Source organism: Mobula birostris, chromosome 7 (genome assembly GCF_030028105.1).
Source record: "Mobula birostris isolate sMobBir1 chromosome 7, sMobBir1.hap1, whole genome shotgun sequence".
In the NCBI taxonomy this organism is placed as follows: domain Eukaryota; kingdom Metazoa; phylum Chordata; class Chondrichthyes; order Myliobatiformes; family Myliobatidae; genus Mobula; species Mobula birostris.
The window spans coordinates 171,949,651-171,974,072 of NC_092376.1; the positions used below are offsets into that span (position 1 = coordinate 171,949,651).

At 45.6% G+C, this 24,422-nt stretch overlaps 1 protein-coding gene across 3 annotated transcripts in view; it reads right to left on the minus strand.

Moving 5' to 3' along the window:
- The window catches only part of LOC140200571 (glutamate receptor 1-like), a 205,162-nt gene that overhangs the window by 170,175 nt on the left and 10,565 nt on the right, over positions 1-24,422 (minus strand). For all 3 annotated transcript variants that reach the window (XM_072264087.1, XM_072264086.1, XM_072264085.1), the window contains exon 3: positions 1,015-1,254. In XM_072264087.1, coding sequence (XP_072120188.1) covers positions 1,015-1,254 — 240 coding nt within the window. The remainder of the gene's footprint in view (positions 1-1,014; positions 1,255-24,422) is intronic.

Here is a 24,422-nt window from a genome sequence, read left to right on the forward strand (position 1 = left end):
ATTTTGGATCTCCCCCTCCCCCTGCCACTTTCAAATCTCTTACTAGCTCTTCTTTCAGTTAGTCCTGATGAAGGGTCTCAGCCCGAAACGTCGACTGTACCTCTTCCTAGAGATGCTGCCTGGCCTGCTGCATTCACCAGCAACTTTAATGTGTGTTGCTTGAAATTCCAGCATCTGCAGATTTCCTCCTGACTACCTCACCAGCATTATTTTCCAGTGGTTCAAATCAACCCATCTTTGTTTTATTCTTTACAGAACTGAATAATGTTCTTATGTTCTAATGAAAAATCTTTTAGTATCCTGCTTTATAAATATCTCATCTTTTCCTTTCTTATGGCTTTTTTAGTTGCCTTTTGTTGGATTTTAAAAACGTCCTAATCATCCAACTTCCTACTCACTTTTGCTACCTTATATGCCCTTTCCTTGGCTTTTATTCAGTCTTTAACTTCCCTTGTCAGCCACAGTTGCCTCACCCTGTCATTTGAGAACAACTTCCTCTGTGGAACATATCTATCCTGCGCCTTGTGAACTATTCCCAGAGACTTCAGCCATCTCTGCTCTGCTGTCATCCCTGCCAGTATCCCCCTCCAATCCACCTGGGCAAGCTCTTCTCTCATGCCTCTGTAATTCCCTTTATTCCATTGTGATACTGATACATGTGACTTGCGCTTCTCCCTCTCAAATTGTAGTATGAATTCAATCATATTATGCTCACTGCCTACACATCACCCAGTCTAAGATAGCCTTTTCCTTAGTGGGCTTGAGCACAAGCTGCTCTAAAAAGTCATCACGTAGGCATTCAACAAATTCCCTCTCTTGCGATCCGACACCAATCTGATTTTCCCAATCCCCTTGCATATTGAAGTCCCCCATTACAATTGTGACATTACCCTTATTACGTGCCTTTTCCAGTTCCCTTTGCAATATCAACCCCAGATCTTGGGGTAGAGATGGCCAATTCCTGCTTTACATTCTGTAGCACTTCCCAGAGGAGAAGCAGGTGTTTAATCATACCTCGGTCTGCATCGTAAATGTACACAAACTTCTGCCACTTGTAGTGTTCAATGAGACTGAGCAAAGCATTCTGGATGTCTGGTCTCATCTGGATCACAAATTGGTTGGAGGTGTCGACAGGAAAGCTGGGGGTGATGAACGAGAGGTGCAGAGCTCCACAGAACGAGCTGAGTGTGTTTACCGTCTTCCTGTCGTAGAAGCCGAAGATGGCGTAGACTCCACGGGCAAACAGTGAGCAGACTGAGAAAGAGAAACAGAGCATATCTCAGAGGGGAAGCACAGAGGAGCTTGGGCGTCAAATAAATGAGACATCAGTAACAGTGGCATTTGCCAAGGGCTCCCTCTCAGGCCCAGAGTGGGTAAAGGGGTGAAGAGAGTGGTCTGCTGCCGCAGACCAGTCTGGATATAAGGAAGAAGGATTTGACTGCTGGATATTGCAGACTCATTCCTCACCTCATCCTCCACCTGAACTCAGCTCAAAGAGTCAAAGGGCAATACAGCACAGAAACAGATCCCTTTGTGCCAAATTGTTATTCTGTCTATTCCCATTGACACACATCCAGACCATAACCCTCCATAGCTCTCTTATCCAAGTGCTGAAACCTGCAGAAGGTTGTAAACCAGCCTGCTCCATCGTGGGCTCTAGCCTCCCAGCATCGAGGACACCTTCAAAAGGCAATGCCTCAAAAAGGCAGCATTTGTCATTAAGGACCCTCACCACCCAGGACAAGCCCCCTTCTCATTGCTACCATAAGGGAGGAAGTACAGAAGCCAAAAGACTCACACTCAGTGTTTCAGGAACAGCTTCTTCCCCTCTGCCATCAGATTTCTGTATGAACAATGAACCCATGAACACATCCTCAATATTTTTCCTCCGTTTTTGCAGTACTGATTTAATTTATATATATACAGTATATATTTCTTGCAATTTATAATTTTATTCCAATGTACCGCTGCTGCAAAACAACAAATTTCATGACATATGCCATTCATATTAAACCTGATTCTAAGTGTAAGGGGTTTCTTCTTTTATGTTACTGTGAAGGCTAACAAAATGGCTTCTTTGTTATGTTATAATTAAAAATGGCTTTTCTGTAATAATAACTGCGATGTAAGGAGTTCTCTCTCTCTCTCTCCACTTGTTTGTGTTATATTATTGATAAGAGAGAGAATGAACCAATTGGGATAGATGTTATTCTTTCTTGTGTGTCTGTAAGCTATTGTTTTGCAGGGCTTTGGGGCAGAAGGTGCGATGGGGACAGGGAGAGGAGGCATGATGCTGTAAGCTGGGTGGCGGAATGGACCACGAGCAGGAGTCCAAGGCCCAGGGTCTTCGGGGAGGAAAGGAGATGTAGACGAACACGTGTGGAGCGTCTGGTCGACTACCGTGGTTGGTCCCAGGCGGCAGGTCAAGGAGGTCGGAGGGGATCGAATGGTGGAAAGAAGAGTCCGTTAATCGAGCTCCAACCGTTGTGCATGGAGTGGTTGAACCTTGATAAGTTTGGCGCCTTTTATTTTCCTTTTATATTTTATCTCTATTAATTACATAGTCCCAGTAAGATCTATAAAGTGTAATCATTTAATCGCATATGGTGTACTGTCTGTTATTTGGCGGTGTGGGGTACATCACACAGCATCCACACAAACTTGATTACCCAGTTTGGCGGGGCCGAAGGCTGCTCCCCCTAGACAGAAGTGAGCTGAGAGAGCCTGAGGCTTAACAGGGGGCTACATAAATCTCACTTATCCAAACATTTCTTAATGTGGAAATCAAACCCGCATCCATCACATCCACTGGCAGCTTGTTCCACACTCTCATCATGCTCTGAGTGAAGATACTCTCTCTCAGATTCCCTGTATATATTTCACCTTTCACCCTTACCCCAAGACCTCTAATTGTGGTCTCACCCAACCTCTGTAGTTCCCTTTAGTCCACTGTAATACTGATACATCTGACTTTAGCTTCTTCTCAAATTTCAGGGTGAATTTGGTCATATTATGATCACTTGCTCCTGAGGGTTCTTTTACCTTAAGCTCCCTAAACAATTCCGGTTCATTGCACAACACCCAAACCAGAACTGCTGATCCACTGGTAGGTTCAACCATGACCTGCTCTAAAAAGCCATCTCGTGTGCACGTTAGAAATTTTGGGATGCAACACTGACCTAATTTTCCCAGTCTATTGAAAGCCCCTGTGACTATTGTGACACTGCCTCTTTGGCATGCATTTTCTATCTCCCATAGTAATTTGGAGACCACATCCTTACTACTTTTTGGTGGTCTGTAATCAACTCCCATCAGCGTTGTTTTACCCTGGCAGTTCCATAGCTCTATCCACAATGATTCAATACCTTCCTACCCCATGTTGCCTCTTTCTAATGATTTGATTTCAGTTTTTGCCAACAGAGCAACGCCACCCCCTCTGCCTTCCCGCTTATCCTTTTGATACAACATGTATCCTTTGACATTAGGCTCCCAGCTATAATCTTCTTTCAGCCATGATTTCAGTTATGAGGAAAGATTGAACAGGCTGGGGCTGTTTTCCCTAGTGTGCCAGGAGTACAAGGGGAGATTTAACAGGTCTATAACATTATGACAAGCAATGATATGTAGATAAGAATATTTTTCCTAGCAGGGAAGCATGACGCACAGAGGGCAGAGGTTAAAGGTGAGAGAGGAAAATTTAAAAGAAATGTGTGGGACAAGTTGTTTTTTTTACACAGAGTGGTGGGTACCTGGAACAAGTTTAATATGGGTACCTGAATTGTTGAGTGTGTGTCTTCAGGCTTCTGTACCTCCTCCCTGATGGGAGAAATGTGAACAGGGCATGTCCTGGGTATTGGGGGCACTTAAGGATGGACGCTGCCTTTTTGAGGCATCGCTCCTTGAAGATGTCCTGGATACTATGGAAGCTAGTCCCCATGATGGAGCTGACTAATTTTACAACTCTCTGCAGCTTACTTCAATCCTGTGCAGTAGAACCACCCCCCCCCACCCTTCCCCACACCAGATGGTATGGTGGGGGCAGATACACTGGAGATATTTTGTAAAAACTCTAGACACATGGATAAAAGAAAACTGGAGGGTTATTGGCTGTGTTGGAGCGAAGGGTTAGGTTGATATAGGTCAGTATAAGATTGCGGGCTAAAGCACCTTCACTGTGCTCCACTGTTCGACATTCTACGTTCCATCTACTTGTGTTGTGTATATGTACTGTTCTGCGTTGGATGTTGTCTGTATATATCACCCACATATTATCCAGACATGGGATGAGTGCACTGACCAGATGTTCTGCATGTACTCTGTTCAAATGAAAAATATATTCTCCATCTGGCAAATTGGAGTCATTTAAAAGTGAAATACTGGCACCTCAGGGCTACTCTTCCGATAGGGACAAGTCCGGGAAACCCTGGAGGTTTAGAAGAATAATTCAGGGAATAAAAGGGTTAATATATGAGGAGAGTTTGATGGCTCTGGGCCTGTACTCACTGGAGTTTAGAAGAATGAGGCAGGGATCTAATTGAAAACTATTGAATATTGAAAGGGTGAGATAGTGTGGATGTGGAGAGGATGTTTCCTATATTGGGGTATTCTACAAAAACAGGGCCCAGCCTCAGAATAGAATGACATCCATAAAGAACAGGATTGAGGAGGAATTTCTTTAGCCAGAGGTGGTGAAACTGTGGAATTCATTGTGGAGGCCAAGTCTTTGGGTATATTGAAAGCAGAGTTTGATAGGTTCTTGATTACTCAGGGCATCAAAGGTTACAGGGAGAATGGGGTTGAGAGGGATAGTAAACCAGTCATGACAGAATGGTTGAGTAGACGTGGCCTATTTCTACTCCTGTTTCTTATGGTATTGTACATTAACAAGATGGCATCCGTTAGTCTTGCAAGACCATGGATCTGTGCCTGGAAAGTCTTCACTCTCCAGGGCACAGGCCTGGGCAAGGTTGTGTGGAAGACCAGCAGTTGCCCATGCTGCAAGTCTCCCCTCTCCACGACACCAATGTTGTCCAAGGGAAGGGCATTAGGACCCATACAGCTTGTCGTCGCCGAGCAATGTGCGATTAAGTGCCTTGCTCAAGGACACAACACGCTGCCTCGGCTGGGGCTCGAACTCACGACCTTCAGGTCGCTAGTCCAATGCCTTAACCACTTGGCCACCTGCCCATGTACATTGAGGCTGGATAAAGAAAGGGAGGTACGTGCCACTATAGAGAACTGAAGACAGGAGCACAGAAGTCTTGGCTCAGAAAGGACCCTGTTTACAGTTACTGTTCTATCTATTTGCTACGTATGCCTACAGAAAAAGAATCTCGGGGTTGTATGTGGTGACATATATGTACTCTGATAAATTTTTACTTTGAACTTTGATAGTAGAAGGGCAAAGCTGAGCACTACTGAAGCAGGTTAAGGGGAATCCAAGAGCATCAAGTGCAAGGGGGTAACCAAGGAAAAAGTAGTCTCATCTGGAGATCAAGGTGGCAATGTGTTTGTGCAGCCAAAGGGTTTAGATGAGGTATTAAATGAATACAAATCCATGAGTCCACTGGAGGCCGGAGGCTGAACTGAGTGTTTGGGAGGGGGCAATGGGGGGTTTGTTTAGCTGTTGTGTTGTTGTTTGTTCTGTTTTGTTTTATTATGTTTGGTGTTGTTCTGCTGGGCAGGCTATGTTAGCGCTGGAATGTGTGACACTTTCTGGTTCGCAGATTTATGTACGTGTACTTCAAAACCGGGAGTGGAATGCATGTTGTGTGTTAACAACTAACACGTCAAGAATGTGTTGGTGGGAGGCCCGCGAAGCAGGCACCTTTCCTCCCACCCTACCCACACACATACACCGTCCTCTAACCCCAGGACAGGCTGTCTTTGTCGGCCTCCAGCACACTCATGAAATCACAGACATCAGAACGTAGAATAGTATAGCAGAGGAACAGGCCTTCCAACTAATTAATTTAGTCATCAGATGGCTAACTAATCTCTCCTGCCTACACCATATCCATAACCTTCCATTTCCCTCACATCCATGTGCCAATCTAAACATCTGCTAAAATCTCTGATGTCCCTGCCTCTGTCAGCACCCCGGGCGGCACATTCCAGGCAGCCACTGCTGTCTGTGTGAAAAACTTACCATCTCCTTTGAAATTACCCCTTTTCACCTTAAATGCACGTCCTCTGGTATTAGATGTTTCAACCCTGGGAAAAAGTAACTCTCTGTCTACTCTATCTATGCCTTTCATAGTTCTTGCATAATCTCCCAGAACCTCATAAGCTCCACACAACCCTGGAACATCTGGACAGCAAAGATGCATACATCAGGATGATCTTTATTGATTACAGCTCAGCATTTAACACCTCAAAACCAAACTGTAAACTCCAAGACCTGGGCCTCAATACCCCCTTGTGTAATCCGATCCTGGATTTCATCACTTGTAGACCTCAGTGAGCTTGGATTGGCAAAGACATCTCCTCCACAACCTCTACCAACACAGGAGAACCACAGGGATGTGTACTTAGCCCCCTGCTCTACTTGCTTTACACCTAATACTGTGTGGGTAAGTACAGCTCCAACACCACAAGTGTTCTGACGGCACCACTGTTATGGGCTGTATCAAAGGGAGTGATGAATCAACATACAGGAGGGAGATTGAAGATTTGGCTGAGTGGTGTAATAACAACAACCCCTCACTCAATGTCAGTAAGTCCAAGGAACTGATAGCAGACTTCAGGAGAGGGAAACCAGAGGACAATGAGCCAGCAATCAACAGAGAGTCAGAGGTGGAGACAGTCAGTAACTTTAAATTCCTGGGTGTCACTATGTCAGAGGACCTGTCCTGGACCCATCAGATCAATATTATTGTGAAGAAAGCACGACAGCACATCTACTTCCCAGGGGTCTGCCAAGGATTGGCATGTCATCGAAAACCTTGACAAACTTCTATAGATGTGTGGTGGAAAGTGTGCTGACTGGCTGCTTTACCGCCTGGTATGGAAACACCAATCTGTTTGAGCAAAAAATCCCTCAAAAGGTAATGGATTCGGCCCAATACGTCATGCATAAAACCCTCCCATCCATTGAGCACATCCACATGAAACGTTGCCATAGGAAAGCAGCATCCATCATCAAAGATCCTCACCACCCAGGCCATGTTCTTTTCTCACTGCTGCCGTCAGGTGGAAGGTCTCTACACTCTAAGCCTCTAAGCCTCAGGACTCACACCACCGGGTTCAAGAACAGTTACTACCCCACAACCATCAGGCTCTTCAACAAGAGGGGATAAGCTACACTCATTTAAGGACTCTGTTACTTTGTTATTTCATATCTATTTACTTATATCTGCGTTTACACAGTTTATTTACAGTTTACAGTTCCTGATGTTTACAGTTACTGTTCTATAGGCTTGCAAAGTTTGGCCCACAGAAAAAGAACCTCAGGGTTGTTTGTGGTGGTATGTTTGTACTTCGATACTAATTTTTACCTTGACTCTGACAAAAATCTCAATCAAATCTCCCCTCAGCCATTGCTGCTCCTTAATCTGAACTCCCCGAAGCCTCCATACTCCTTGATGAGACCTCCTCTCAGCCTACATCAATCCTCTTTCAAATCTCTCCTCAGCCTCCATCCCTCCTCAATCAGATCTCCCCTCAGCCACCGTCCCTCCTCAATCAGATCTTCCCTCAGCCTCCATCCCTCCTCAATCATAGTTCCCCTCAGCCTTCATCACTCCTCAATCAGATCTCCCCTCAGCCTCCGTCACCTCAATCATAGTTCCCCTCAGCCTCCATCCCTCCTCAATCAGATCTCCCCTCAGCCTCCATCCCTCCTCAATCAGATCTCCCATCAGCTTCCGTCACCTCAATCAGATCTCCCCTCAGCCTCCATCACCTCAATCAGATCTCCCCCCGCCTCTGTCCCTCCTCAATCAAATCTTCCGTCAGCCTCCATCCCTCCTCAATCCGATCTCCCCTCAGCCTCCATCACCTCAATCAGATCTCCTCTCAGCCTCCATCACCTCAATCAGATCTCCCCCAGCCTCCATTCCTCCTCAATCAGATCTTCCCTCAGCCTCCATCCCTCCTCAATCCGATCTCCCATCAGCTTCCGTCACCTCAATCAGATCTCCCCTCAGCCTCCATCACCTCAATCAGATCTCCCCCCGCCTCTGTCCCTCCTCAATCAAATCTTCCGTCAGCCTCCATCCCTCCTCAATCCGATCTCCCCTCAGCCTCCATCACCTCAATCAGATCTCCTCTCAGCCTCCATCACCTCAATCAGATCTCCCCCAGCCTCCATTCCTCCTCAATCATATCTCTCCTCAGCCTCCATCACTCCCGAATCGGATCTCCCCTCAGCCTCCATCCCTCCTCAATCCGATCTCCCCTCAGCCTCCATCACCTCAATCAGATCTTCCCTCAGCCTCCATCACCTCAATCAGATCTCCCCCCACCTCCATCCCTCCTCAATCAGATCTTCCCTCAGCCTCCATCCCTCCTCAATCCGATCTCCCCTCAGCTTCCATCACCTCAATCAGATCTCCCCTCAGCCTCCATCACCTCAATCAGATCTTCCCTCAGCCTCCATTCCTCCTCAATCATATCTCTCCTCAGCCTCCATCACTCCCGAATCGGATCTCCCCTCAGCCTCCATCCCTCCTCAATCCGATCTCCCCTCAGCCTCCATCCCTCAATCAGATCTCTCCTCAGCCTCCGTCCCTCCTCAATCAAATCTCCCCTCAGCCTCCATCCCTCCTCAATCAGATCTCTCCTCAGGCATTTATAACCATATAACCATATAACAATTACAGCACGAAAACAGGTCATCTCGGCCCTTCTAGTCTGTGCTGAACTCTTACTGGAATATACTCTTTTTACCGCAATATAGAGACATGCAATAGAATCTATGAAAAACTATTGTAAACAAGGACTGACAAATAAGCAATATGCATAAGACCGTAAGATATAGGAACAGAATTCGGCCTTTTGGCCCATTACGTCTGCTCCGCCATTTCATCATGGCTGGTCCAATTTTCCCCTCAGCACCAATCTCCTGCCTTCTCCCCATAACCCTTCATGCCCTAACCAACAAAAAAAACCTATCAAACTTTGCCTTAAATGTACATAAAGTGCTGGCCTACACAGCTGCCTGTGGCAAAGAATTCCATAAATTCACCATTCTCTGGCTGAAGAAATTCCTTCTCATTTCTGTTCTAAAAGGGTGCCCCTCCATTCTGAGGCTGTGTCTTCTGGTCTTGGACTCACTCGTGCAGGAAACATCCTCTCCACATCCACTCTATCAAGGCCTTTCACCATTCGATGGGTTTCAATGAGCTCACCCCTCATTCTACTGATTTTTAGTGAATGCAGGTCATCAATTGCTCTTCATATGACAAGGTAATCCTGGAATCATTTTTGTGAACCTCCTTTGAACACTCTCCAGTTTCAGCACATCCTTTTGAAGATAAGGTGCCCAAACCTGCTCACAATACTCAAGTGAGGCCTCACCAATGCTTTATACAATCTCACCATCAGATCCTTGCATTCATATTCTAATCTCTTTGAAATTAATGTTAACATTGCATTTGCCTTCCTCACCCCAGACCCAATCTGCAGATTAACCTTTAGGGAATCCTGCACAAGGACTCCCAAGTCCCTTTGCACCTCAGCTTTTCATATTTTCTCTCTATTTAGAAAATAGTCAACCCTTTCATTTCATCAACCAAAATGCACGACCATGCACTTCCTGAGACTGTATCCCATCTGCCAGGTTTTTGCCTGTTCTCCTAATCTGATTAAGTCCTTCTGTAGCCTCTGAAAAGAACCTGCCTCTCCACCTATCTTCATATTGTCTGCAAACTTTGCAACAAAGCCATCAATTGCATCATCCAAATCATTGACAAATAACGTATAAAGAATCAGCCCTAACACAGACCCTTGTGGGGACACACTAGTCACCGGAAGCCAACCAGTAAAAGTTCTCTTTTGTCCCACTCTTTGTATCCTGCTAATCAGCCTATGCTTTATCCATGCTAGAATCATTCCTGTAATACCATAGCTCGTAGATTGTTAAGCAGCCTCACATGTGGCGCCTTGTCAAAAGCCTTCTGAAAATCCAAGTACACAACATCAATGAATTCTCTTTTGTCCATCCTGCTTGTTATTTCCTCAAAGAACTCTAACAGATTTGTCAGGCATGATTTCCCTTCTCAGGAACCATGCTGAGTTTGACTTATCTTGTCATTAGTCTCCAAATACCCCGAAACCTCATTCTTAATAACAGACTCCAACACTTTCTGAAACACTGAGGTTAGGCTAACTGGCCTATGATTTCCTTTCTTTTGCCTTCCTCTCTTCTTAAAGACTGAAGTGTCATTTTCAATCTTCCAGTCCTCCAGGACCATGCCAGACTCAAGTGATCCTTGAAAGATCATGACCAATGCATCCGTTATCTCTTCAGCAACCTCTCTCAGGACACTGGGATGTAGTCCATCTGATCGAGATGACTGATCCACCTTAAGACCTTTGAGTTTGCCTAGCATTTTTTCCTTTGCAATAGCATGGCACTCACTCCTGCTCCCTGACACTCACGGATCATTCAGGAGGGTTGGAAGCTGAGAGGGGATCTGATTGAGAAGGGATGGAGGCTATCGATGAGAGAATAGGACCAATCAAGTATGACAGTGGAAAAGTGTGTATGGAACCATAGGAGGTAGCCGAGATACTTAATGAATACTTTGATTCAATATTCACTAGGGAAAAGGACCTTGGCGATTGTAGAGATGACTTACAGTGGGCAGAAAAGATTGAGCATATAGACATTAAGAAAAAGGATGTGCTGGAGCTTTTGGAAAGCATCAAATTGGATAAGTCTCTGGGACCAGACGAGATATACCCCAGGCTACTGGGGGAGGTGAGGGAGGAGATTGCTGAGCCTCTGGCAATGATCTTTGCATCATCAATGGGGACGGAAAGGGTTCTGGAGGATTGGAGGGTTGCAGATGTTGTCCCCTTATTCAAGAAAGGGAGTAGAGATAGCCCAAGAAATTATAGACCAGTGAGTTTCACTTCAGTGGTTGGTAAGATGATGGAGAAGATCCTGAGAGGCAGGATTTATGAACATTTGGAGAGGCATAATATGATTAGGAATAGTCAGCATGGCTTTGTCAAAGGCAGGTTGTGCCTTACGACCCTGAATGAATTTTTTGAGGATGTGTCTAAACACATTGATGAAGGTAGAGCAGTGGGATCCAAGGGGACATTGCTTTGTGGATCCAGAACTGGCTTGCCCACAGAAGGCAAGGAGTGGTTGTAGACGGGTCATATTCTGCATGGAGGTCAGTTACCAGTGGAGTGCCTCAGGTATCTGTTCTGGGACCCTTTCTCTTCGGATGTTTATAAATAACCTGGATGAGGAAGTAGAGGGATGGGCTAGTAAATTTGCTGATGACACAAAGGTTGGGGGTGTTGTGGATAGTGTGGAGGGCTGTCAGAGGTTACAGCGGGACATCAATAGGATGCAAAACTGGGCTGAGAAGTGGCAGATGGCGTTCAACCCAGATAAGTGTGAGGTGGTTCATTTTGGTAGGTTAAATATGATGGCAGAATATAGTATTAATGGTAAGACTCTTGGCAGTGTGGAGGATCAGAGGGACCTTGAGGTCCAAGTCCATAGGACACTCAAAGCTGCTGTGCAGGTTGACTCTGTGGTTACGAAAGCATATGGTGCATTAGACTTCAGCAATTGTGGGACTGAGTTTAAGAGCCAAGAGGTAATGTTACAGCTATACAGGACCCTGGTCAGACCCCACTTGGAGTACTGTGCTCAGTTCTGGTCACCTCACTATAGGAAGGATGTGGAAACTATAGAAAGGGCACAGAGGAGATTTACAAGGATGTTGCCTAGATTGGGGAGCATGCCTTATGAGAATAGGTTGAGTGAACTTGGCCTTTTCTCCTTGGAGCGACAGAAGATGAGAGGCGACCTGATAGAGGTGTACAAGATGATGAGAGGCATTGATTGTGTGGATAGTCAGAGGCTTTTTCCCAGGGCTAAAATGGCTAACGCAAGAGGGCGCAGTTTTAAGGTGCTTGGAAGTAGGTACAGAGGGGATGTCAGGAGTAAATTTTTTTACGCAGAGAGTGGTGCGTGCATGGAATGGGCTGCTGGCGACAGTGGTGGAGGTGGATACAATAGGGTGTTTTAAGAGGCTCCTGGATAGGTACATGGAGCTTAGAAAAATAGAGGGCTATGGGTAACCCCAGGTAATTTCAAAAGTAAGTACATGTTCAGCACAGCATTGTGGGCTGAAGGGCCTGTACTATGTTTCTATGATTAGCGATCTGATAAAGGAGTGATGGAGCTGACGGGAGATCTGATAGAGGAGGAATGGAGCTGAGGGAGATCTGATAGAGGAGTGATGGAGCTGGGGGAGTTTTGATAGAGGAGGAATGGAGGCTGAGGAGGGATCTGATAGAGGAGGGATGGAGGCTGAGGAGGGATCTGATAGAGGAAGGATGGAGTGGATGGGAAATCTGATAGAGAAGTACCCTACATTGATAATAAATGTTCTTAGACTTTTGATTTTGGAAACAGAATCAGACTTATTATCACCGACATGCTGTATGTTATGGAATGTGTTGTCTTTCAGTAGCAGTACAATACAAGACATAAAATAACTATATAAGGTACAATAAGAAAAATAAAAAAAACGAAGTCCAATGTCAATGGTAAAAAAGTTATGAGGAAAAAAAAGGTATCAGGGATAGGCTTAATCTGCATTTGGGAAGATTTGGTTAATCAACAACTTAATCTGTACTTGGAAAAGAAGGGATTAGTCAGCAATGGTACGCATTTGTTCAGCATGGATCCTGTCAGAGTACTGTCCTGTCCAAAGAGGCAACAAAGAGAACTGATGAACGTGATGTAGTGTACAGTAAGGGCTTTGACAAGGTTGGACTGGGGAGACTGGTCCAACAGATTGGAGCCCATGGACTTCAGTAAACTTTGACAAGTTGCCCCTAGAGAGACTGTCCAAAAGGTTCGGGCACATAGAGGTCTGAGAGGTCTGTGACAAGGTTGCGCTGCGGAAACTCATCCAACAGGCTGGAGCCCAGGGAACCAGGAAAAGTAGGCAAAGCAAAACTAGCTCAGTGAAAGGAGGTGGAAGTGAAGGACAAAGTTTCAATTGCTGCCTATAAGCCAATGACTGGTGGTCTCCTACAGGCACTGGTGCTGGGTCCCTAACTAGCTTTTAGAAGTATTAACAACTTTGAAATGAATGTATATAGGAGGTATGGTTATACCATTAAAAATGACACAAAAAGTGATATTGAGTGAGGGGATAAAGGTAACTGCAGAATGATATTGATTAGTTGTAAAATATTATATTAAACAATGGCAGAGCAACGGGAGTTGAACTTTAATCAAAGTAAGTGTCAGTTGATCTCTTTGGTAGGGCAACAGGAAATCTGGGATTCAGAGATCCCGTATTGTGTACAGAGCAATTTGGTGTTCAAAGATCTCAAATTGTATACAGACGGATTTGATGTATAAGGATCCTGTATTGTGTACAAGGATCCTGGATCTGGATTATGTATGGAGGGATTTGGTATCAGAGAATCCCGGATTGTGTACAGAGGGATTTGGTGTACAGGGATCCTGGATTATGTAAAGAGGGACTTGGTGTACAAGGATCCCAGATTATGTAAAGAGGGATTTAGTGAACAAGGATCCCATATCCTGATTTTATACGAAGTTAGTTGCTGTACAAGATCCCGGTCTGTTTACTGAGGGATTCTAGATCCCGAATCATGTTCAGAGGGATTTGGTGTATCAGGATCCTGGATCAAGTACATAAGGATTTGGTTTATGACGCTTTTATAATGAACTTTTAAAAATCAATTGTTTCCGGCATGGCTTGGAGGACTGGAAAATTGCAAATTGCAAATTCCACTCTTCAAGAAGGGAGAGAGGCTGAAAGAAGGAAATTATAGACCTGTTATCTGACCTCAGCGGTTGGGAAGATGTTGGAGTCGATTGCTAAAGATGTACAAACGTTGTAGTTCCATGATACTTGGAAGCACATGATTCAGTAGAAAATAGTCAGGATGGTTTCCTTAAGGGAAAATCTTGCCTGACATATTGATTGTAATTCTTTGAAGAAATAACAAGCAGGATTGGCAAAGGTAATTCAGTTGATGTTGTGTATTTGGATTTTCAGAAGGTCTTCGACAAGGTGCCACACATGAGGCTGCTTACCAAGTTAACAGCCCATGATATTACAGGAAACATACTAGAATAGACAGAGCAGTGGCTGATTGGCAGGAGGCAAAGAGTGGGAATAAAGGGAGCCTTTTTTGGTTGACTGCTGGTGAGTAGTGGTGTTCCATAGGGGTCTGGGTTAGGATCGATTCTTTTTACATTATATTTCAATGATTTGGATGACAGAATTGATGGCTTTGTGGCCAAATTTACAAAGATAGGTGGTGGGACAGATAGTTTTGAGGAAATAGAGAGGCTACAGAAAGAGATAGACAGATTAGGAGAATGGACAAAGAAATGGCAGATGGAATACAGTGTCGGAAAGTGTATGGTCAAGCACTTTAGTTAAAAATAATAAAAGCGTAGACTATTTTCTAAACAGGGAGAAAATTCAAAAATCTATGGTGCAAGTGGACTTGGGAGTCCTTGTGCAGGATTCCCTAAAGGCTAATTTGCATGTTGAGTCGGTGGTGAAGAGGGCAAATGCAATGGTAGCATTCATTTCAAGAGGACTAGAATATAAAAGCAAGGACAGAATGTTAAGGTTTTATAAAGCACTGGTGATGTCTCACTGAGAGTATTGTTAGCAGTTTGAGGCCCCTTACCTCAGACAGGAGGAGCTAACATTGGAGAGGATTCAAACGAGATTCACGGATTCAATGGCTTGGCATATGAATAGCGTTTGATTGGTCTGGGCCTGTATTCATTGGAATTCAGAAGAATAAGGGGTGACCTCATTGAAACCCATTGAATGGTGAAAGGCCTTGATAGAGTGGATGTGGAGAGGATGTTTCCTGTGTTGGGAGAGTTGAAGACCAGAGGACATAGCTTCAGAATAGTGGCACGTACATTTAGAAAAGAGTTGAGGTGGTATTTCTTTAGCCAGAGAGTGATGATTCTGCAGAATTTGTTGCTCTTCATGGCTGTGGAAGCCAAATCATTGGATATATTTTAGGCAGATGTTAATAGGTTCTTGATTAGTCAGGGCATGAAGGGATAAGGGAAGAAGGCAGGAGACTGGGGACGAGTGGGAAAGTGGATAAGCCATAATGAAATGGCAGAGCAGACTCGATGGGCCAAATGGCCTAATTCTGGTCCTATGTCTTTTGTTTTTCTAGTGCACAAGTGTAAAGGTGATCAAAATAATCATTACTCCAGATCCAATGCAGCACAAAAAAACAATAGGATAAAGCACGCACTAATAAAGAAATAAAAAATATAAATACATAAGGTACATAAAAGACATAAATTGATTGGATGTGCACCAAGTGATGCAAGGCTCAGGAGTGTCTGTACATAAGGTAACTGACAGGAAATGATAAAAGTAGTGGTGGGGGGAAGGGTTTGTGGGTGGAGGTGTTGATCAGCCTTACTGCTTGGGGAAAGTAACTGTGTTTGAGACTGGTGGCCCTGGTGTGGATGCTACATAGCCTTCCCCCTGATGGCAATGGGGCAAATAGTCCATGAGCAGGGTGGGTGGCATCCTTCATGATATTTCTGGCCTTTTCCCAGCATCTTTCTGTACATACGCCCTTGATGGTGGGTAGGCTGGTGCTGGTGATGCACTGGGCAGTTTTAACTACCCATTGTAGAGCCTTCTTGTATGCCACTGTGCAGTTTCTATATCATGCCATGATGGGCACATTAGGATGCCGTCTACTGCACATCTGTAGAAGGAGTGAGTTTGGATATGCATAGTCCATCTCTCTTAGCCTCTTAGTAGAGGTGTTGGTGAGCTTTCCTGATTGTATAAAATATGTTCTGGAACCATGAGAGTTTGTGTGAGATGTGCGAGTGGTGCAAGTTCTCCTGAAGTCGATAACCATCTCCTCAGTCTTGCGGACATTGAGGAAGAGGTTGTTTGTCTGGCATCAGGTTTTGAGTTCTTCCATCTGCTCTTGGCAAGTAGTCTCATTATTGTTCATGATGAACCCCACCATTGTCATGTCATCAGCAAAACTGACAAGGTGATTACTCAGGTGTTTGGCTGTGCAGTCACGTGTGAACAGGGTGGGCAAAGTGTACGATACTCCGTGTTCAGCCTCACTAATGCCTTGTACAACTTCATCATGCTTATGGAGACTGGATATCGGCCCGAAATAAGTGACAAACCACAGCTACCCAGAGAACCCAATCAATGATTTCAGTGTGCAGCAGCAGCTTCCTCTGTTGCCAGGTTAGCTGGGAAAATGAAGAGCACTCCATCCTCGCCCTCCCCCGAGAAGAACTATTACACCATACAATAAGTGTGAATATTCATGGGTTTTTAATATCAAACAACCTGACCTTGCTTGCTTTTAATTATCGTGAGCCAGAAATTAGGGACTGAATCCTACACTCTGATACGTGAAGAAATAGAACAGCATTAGAAATTCATTTTCAATGATATTAAAACTTCCTTCAGTAATACTTTCCAATTTCCCATGTTAACGTCATCAAGTAACTCTGTTTCCTAAGGATCACGCTAAAAAAAACAGCGTAATGTTCACACTGTAACTCTGTTAAACATAGAAATACATCTCCTCCATCAGTGCATGTGTGTGTGAGAGAACGTGTGCATGCATGTGTGAGAGAGTGTGAGACTAATGGTATGCAAGAGTGCTGGTGTGTCAGTGTGATGGTGTGTGAGTGTGTGTGTGTGAGCATGTGGGTGTGTGGGCGTGTAATTATGTGTGTGTGTGTGTGTGTGTGTGTGTGTGTGTGTGTGTGTGAGAATATGTTAGTGTGTGTGAATGTCTTTAAGTGTGTAAGAGAGTGTGTGGGTGGGTAGGTGTGTAAGTCTATGTATGTGTATATGTGTGTGTAAGAAAATGTCTGAGAGTGTGTGTGAGACTGTGTGTGAGGGAGTGTGAGTGTGTGAGGGAGTGTGAGTGTGTGAGCATGTGTGAGAGAGTGAGTGTGTGCAGATGTGTGTGTGTGGGGGTGAGTGTGGGTGTGTGTGGGTGTGCATGAGTGCCTGTGTGATAAAGTATATGTGCAAGTTTGCGTGTGTGATTGTGTGTGAGTGTATGAGTGTGTGAGTATGTTGGTGTGTGTGAGTATGTGAGTGCGTGTGAGAGAGTGTGAGTGTGTGTATGTGCGCATAAATATGTGAGTGAGAGTGTGTGTGTGTGTTCAGGTGTGCACATGTATGTGTACATTTATGTGGGTGTGTGTGTGCATGATCGTGAGAGTGAGGGGTGCAAAAAAGTGTGAGGGAGAGTATGAGACGGGCTGAGAGTGTGTGAGGGAGAAAGCATGTGTGTATGTGTGTATGAGGGAGAGAGTGTGTGTGCATGAGGGTGCGAGTCATTGCGAGGGGGTGTAGTGAAAGTGTGACAGGAAAAGTCAGGGCGGGGAGAGAGTCTGGGGAGAGTGGGGTGTTGTGGGGAGGATCCAGAGTGTGCCAGATGTGGAATGAGTGGGTGGGTGGAGTGCTGGAGAGTGATCAGCGATTGAGTGGGGGAAGATGGAAGGCTGGATGGAGTAGGGGGAAGGGTAGAGAGAGTGAGGTTTGGGGGAGCTGAGGAGAAGGATGGGTGCATTCGGCGTGTAAACGGTGATGAGAGTTGTGGAAGGGTGGATTGAGTGTGTGTTGTGTAGAGAGGGTTGAGGAAGGGTGGAGGTGTGCGGAGTGGATTGAGTTTGTGTCCGGTGGAGAAAGATGATGAAGTGTGGAAGTGTGTGGTGTAGACTGAGTGTGTGGAAGGTGGAGAGATTTGTGGAAGTGTGGAGGTGTGCGGGGTGGATTGAGTGTGGAAGGTGGAAAGAGTTGTGGAAGGCTAGACTGAGAGTGCAGAGTCCCAGTCCTGCCGAAGGGTTTCAGCTCGAAATGTCAACTGTACTTTTCTCCATAGAGTTTCTCCGGCATTTTGTGTGTCGCTCAGATTTCCAGCAGCTGCATATATTCTCTTGCTTCCATTTTCGATTTCGTTAGTTCTTTCGTGCGGGAGGAGGGATTTGGGGCTTGATGTGCCTGTTCCATTCTTTTTTCACTTTTTTCCACAGGAGGAGGGATTTGTGGTTTAATGATTGTGCTGGCTTTTTGTTCTTTCTTGGCTTCATGGCTACCCGGAGAAGAAGAATTTCAGAGTTGTATATTTTGATAATATATTAACCTTTGGACTTTGAACTATTAATAGTATCTACAGGAGAAGTTGCTTCAAGAGGGTCGTCATCATCATCGTTATGTGCCATGTGTCTTATGACCATGATTGACCTTGGCAAATTTTTCTACAGAAGTGGTTTGCCATTGTCTTCTTCTGGGTACTGTCTTTACAAGACGGGTGACACCAGCCATTATTAATACTCTTTAGAGATTGTCTGCCTGCCGTCAATGGTCACATAACCCACACTTGCAATACACACCAGCTGCTTATATGACCATTCATCATCTGCTCCTGTAGCTTCACATGACCCTGATCGGAGGGCTAAGTGGATGGTACCTCTTGCCCAGCGGAGACTGGCAGGCTAGCAATGGGTAGGAGTGCCTTACACCTCCTTTGGTAAAGACATATTTCCATACCGCCATTCTTCAAGAAGGTAACATTCATCAAAGACCCCCACCATTTGGGCCATGCCATCTTCTCAAGCTGCCATCAGTCAGGAGGTACTGAGGCCTGAAGTCCCACACCACCAGGTTGAAGAACATCTACTTCCCTCTACAATTTGCTTCTTGTCAAAGCAGCACAACACAACCCTTATCACTAGTGCTTTGCAACAGTGTTCACTTTGATCACTTTGCGTGGCGGCACTTGTATCTACCCCAAGAACATCTGTGGACTATGTCAGTTATTGAAACAATCCACACATTGCACTGTATGTTCTGATGTGCATGTGACAAATAAGGCTAATCTTTATCTTTTATCTTTAACCTTTGGGATGCAGACATAGAAACAGAAAACCTACAGCACAATACAGGCCCTTCGGCCCACAAAGCTGTGCTGAACATGTCCCTACCTTAGAAATTACCTGGGGTTACCCATAGCCCTCTATTTTTCTGAGCTCCATGTACCTGTCCAGGAGTCCCTTAAAAGACCCTATCATTTCCGCCTCCACCACTGTCGTCGGCAGCCCATTCCACACACTCACCACTCTCTGTGTAAAAAAAACTTACCCCTAACATCTCCTCTGTACCTGCTTCCAAGCACCTTAAAACTGTGCCCTCTCATGCTAGCCATTTCAGCCCTGGCAAAAAGCCTCTCACTATCCACATGATCAATGCCTCTCACCATCTTATACACCTCTGTCAGGTCACCTCTCATCCTCCGTCGCTCCAAGGAAAAAAGTCAGAGTTCACTCAACCTACTTTCATAAGGCATGCTTCCTAATCCAGACAACATCCTTGTAAATCTCCTTTGCACCCTTTCCATGGTTTCCACATCCTTCCTGTAGTGAGGTGAACAGAACTGAGCACAGTACTCCAATTGGGGTCTGACCAGGGTCCTATATAGCTGCAACATTACCTCTCAGCTCTTAAACTCAATCCCATGACTGGTGAAGGCCAATGCACCATAGGCCTTCTTAACCACAGAGTCAACCTGTGCAGAGCTTTGAGTGTCCTATAGACTCGGACCCCAAGATCCCTCTGATCCTCCGCACTGCCAAGAATCTTACCATTAATACTATATTCTGTCATCATATTTGACCTACCAAAATGAACCACCTCACACTTAACTGGGTTGAACTCCACCTGCCACTTCTCAGCCCAGTTTTGTGTCCTATCAATGTCCCGCTATGACCTCTGACAGCCCTCCACACTATCTACAACTCCCCCAACCTTTGTGTCATCAGAAAATTTACCATCCCTCCACTTCCTCATCCAGGTCATTTATAAAAGTCACAAAGAGTAGGGGTCCCAGAACAGATCCCAGAGGCACACCACTGGTCACCGGCTTCCATGCAGAATATGATGTATCTACAACCACTCCTTGCCTTCTGTGGGCAAGCCAGTTCTGGATCCACAAAGCAATGTCCCCTTGGATCCCCTGCCTCCTTACTTTCTCAATAAGCCTTGCAAGGGGTACCTTATCAAATGCCTTGCTGAAATCCATATACACTACATCTACAGCTCTACCTTCATCGATGTGTTTAGTCACATCCTCAAAAAATTCATTCAGGCTCATAAGGTATGACCTGCCTTTGACAAAGCCATGCTGACTATTCCTAATCATATTATGCCTCTCCAAATGTTCATAAATCCTACCTCTCAGGATCTTCTTCATCAACTTATCAACCACTGAAGTAAGACTCACTAGTCTATAATTTCCCAGACTATCTCTACTCCCTTTCTTGAATGAGGGAACAACATCCGCAACCCTCCAATCCTCCGGAACCTCTCCCGTCTCCATTGATGATGCAAAGATCAATGCCAGAAGCTCAGCAATCTCCTCCCCCACCTCCCACAGTAGCCTGGGGTACATCTCGTCTGAGACACCGGAAGATGTTTCACCTTTCGTGGTTGGTGTCCTGGGAACCCCTCCTCCTGTTGTCCAGTACCGCTCCAGGTGAGAGGAGCTGGGACCACAGATAGTGGCTGGAAGCCTGCTTTGCCTACTGTTGTGTAACTGAACACCTGTGTGTTCCCTGTGTCACAATTTCCTCACCAGATACAATCTCACCATTGCCCTGAGCACTCCTTACTGGGCTCGGATAGGTCCCCGGTCCTACAGGAATGGTAGTGAGAGGTGTATTAGGCTACGAGGTGACAGATTGTGGAGGTGAACATTTCTGCTGCCAGTGGCTAAACTGTCGTTGTTGGGACTCAATACCCCTGGATCTTGACTTCTTGACATCAAGGCCCCAGTCACCTGAGTTGGCAGCAACATCTCCAGCTCCATCACACTCTGCACTGGTGCCCCCAGGGTCTGAGCTCAGCCCGCTGCTGACTCACGGCTGCACTGCCAGATTCAGCTCAAACCGCATCACGTTTCCTGATGATACTACAGAGGTTGTTCTCAGCACCAACAATAATGAGTCTCGATGGGCTGAATGACCGAATTTTGCTCCTGTGTCTTATGGACTGGGCGGCTGGGGGGAGGTGTGTCCCTGGGGACGAAGCTGGGACCTTGTTTGGGCTCAGACCGGACACTAAGCTCTGTTCTCCTGATCAGGGCAAGTGCCCCTGTATCAGCTGCCGAATCAATGACTCCACACCCACCAAGACTAGGACACAGGATGACTCTTTGGTGGGGAATTCAGTGCTCCTTAGTACCCTGCCTCAGCAGCTGAATTCGTAGCCCTGTCCTCACCAACACAAGGACACAGGATGACCCTTGTGACCCTGGGTGAGGGATTTAATGTCCCTCAGTGAGTGGCTTATCAGCACCAGCACTGACTGAGACAGCCAGTTTAGAGACACAGATCGACCAGATGGAGTCTGCGGCAGATAGTGAGTAACCGAGCTGGTGGATAAATCCCCTGTCCCCATGTGCAAAGCCCCCCTGTGGTAGACACACCCTCCGTCATGGTGGGATATGACCACCTGACAGTGCTTGTGGAGAGAAGGTCCCAGCTTCTGTTTCAACATTGTGATCTGTAGCACCTGGGACAACCACTGAATATTCAACCTGCCCAGTCCTGCACTCCACCCTTAAACAAATCTCTCCACCCTCAATCCACCCCACACATTTCCACCATTCCACCACTCTCTCCACCCTCTGCACACTCAATCCACCCCACACACTTCCACCCTTCCACCACTCTCTCCGCCCTCCGCACACTCAATCCACCCCACACACTTCCACCCTTCCACCACTCTCTCCGCCCTCCGCACACTCAATCCACCCCACACACTTCCACCCTTCCACCACTCTCTCCACCCTCCGCACACTCAATCCACAACACACACTTCCACCCTTCCACCACTCTCTCCACCCTCCGCACACTCAATCCACCCCACACACTTCCACCCTTCCACCACTCTCTCCACCCTCCACACACTCAATCCACCCCACACACTTCCACACTCCACAACTCTCTCCACCCTCCGCACACTCAATCCACCCCACACACTTCCACACTCCACAACGGCTGATAGCCTCCAGAAATATTGTTCGTGAGGGGAGTTGTTACAGGGGAACCCTTCACTGATTGTATTCCCCTGACTTTTCCTGGCGGTCATCCACCTAGCTCAAGCCTGCTGCTTGGGCATGACACATCAAAGGATGAGAGGAGATCTTACAGAAACATAGAAAATTATGAAAGGGATAGATAAGATAGAGGCAGAAAAGTTGTTTCCTCTGCTAGGTGATACTAGAACTAGAGGACATAGACTCAAGATTCAGGGGAGTAAATATCGGACGGAGATGAGGAGGAACTGCTTTTCACAAAGAGTGGTGAATCTGTGAAATTCACTGCCCAATGAAACAGTAGAGGCTACCTCAGTAAATATATTTAAGACAAGGTTGAATAGACTTTTTCATAGGAGGGTAACTAAGTGTTTTGGGGAAAAGGCAGGCAGATGGAGATAAGTCTATGGTCAGATCAGCCATGATCTTATTGAATGGTGGAGCAGGCTCGACGGGCCAGGTGGCTGACTCCTGCTCCTATTTCTTATTCTCTTACTGATGCAATCACAATGAATTGCCCTTACAATTGCATCTATGTTCCGATAGTGAAATATCCTTTGAATGCAAAATGATCTGAGGGTGGATAAATCTCCTGGACCTGATGGAATGCACCCTGAGGTTCTGAAGGAAGTAACGGGAGAGATTGTGAAGGCATTAACAATGATCTTTCAAAAATATATAGATTCTAGCATTGTACCAGATGACTGGAAATTTGCAAATGTTATTCTGCTATTTAAGGAGGGTGGGAGGCAGCAGAAAGGAAACTATAGACCTGTTAGCCTGACATAAGTGGTTGGGAAGTTGTTGGAATCCATTGTTAGGGATGAGATACAGAGTACCTGGAAGCACATGACAAGATAGGCCAAAGCCAACATGGTTTCCTGAAAGGAAAATCCTGCCTGACAAATCTACTGCAATTTTTTTAGGAAATTACAAGCAGAGTAGACAAAGCAGATGCAGTAGATGTGGTGTACTTGGATTTTCAGAAGGCCTTTGACAAGGTGCCGCACATGAGGCTGCTTAGCAAGATAAGAGCGCATGGAATTAAAGGGAAGTTACTAGCATGGGTGGAGCATTGGCTGATCGGCAGAAAACAGAGAGCGGGAATAAAGGGATCCTATTCTGGCTGGTTGCCAGTTACCAGTGGAGTTCCACAGGGATTGGAATTGGGACCGCTGCTTTTTACGATGTATGTCAATGGTTTGGACTATGGGATTAATGGATTTGTGGCTAAATTTGCTGATGATACAAAGTTAGGCGGAAAAGCGGGTAGTGTTGAGGAAACAGTGAGCCTGCAGCGAGACTTAGATAGTTTAGGGGAATGGGCAAAGAAGTGGCAAATGAAATATAATGTAGGAAAGTATATGGTCATGCACTTCGGTGGAAGAAATAAATGGGCAGTCTATTATTTAGATGGGGAGAGAATTCAAAATGCAGAGATGCAAAGGGACTTTAGGGTATCCTTGTGTAGGATACCCTAGAGGTTAACCTCCAGGTTGAGTCAGTGGTGAAGAAGGCGAAGGCAATGTTGGCATTCATTTATAGAGGCATAGAATATAAGAGCAGGGATGTGATGTTGAGACTCTATAGGGCACTCGTGAGACCACACTTGGAGTATTGTGTGCAGTTTTTGGCACCTTATTTTAGAAAGGATATACTGACCTTGGACAGGGTTTTGAGAAGATTCACGAGAATGATTCCAGGAATGAAAGGATTACCATTTGAGGAACGTCTGGCAGCTCTTGGGCTGTATTCCCTGGAGTTCAGGAAAATAAGGGGGGATATCATAGAAACATTCCGAATGTTGAAAGGCCTGGGCGATTAGATATGGCAAAGTTATTTCCCATGGTAGGGGAATCTAGGACAAGAGAGCACGATTTCAGGATTGAAGGACATCTAATTAGAACTGAGATGTGGAGAAATTACTTTAGTCAGAGGGTGGTAAATCTGGGGAATTTGTTGCCACGAGAGGCTGTGGAAGCCAAGTCATTGGGTGCACTTAAGGCAGAGATAGATAGGTTCTTGATTAGCCAGGGTATCAAAGGGTATGGGGAGAAGGCAAAGGAGTGGGAGATAACTGGAGAATTGGATCAGCCCAT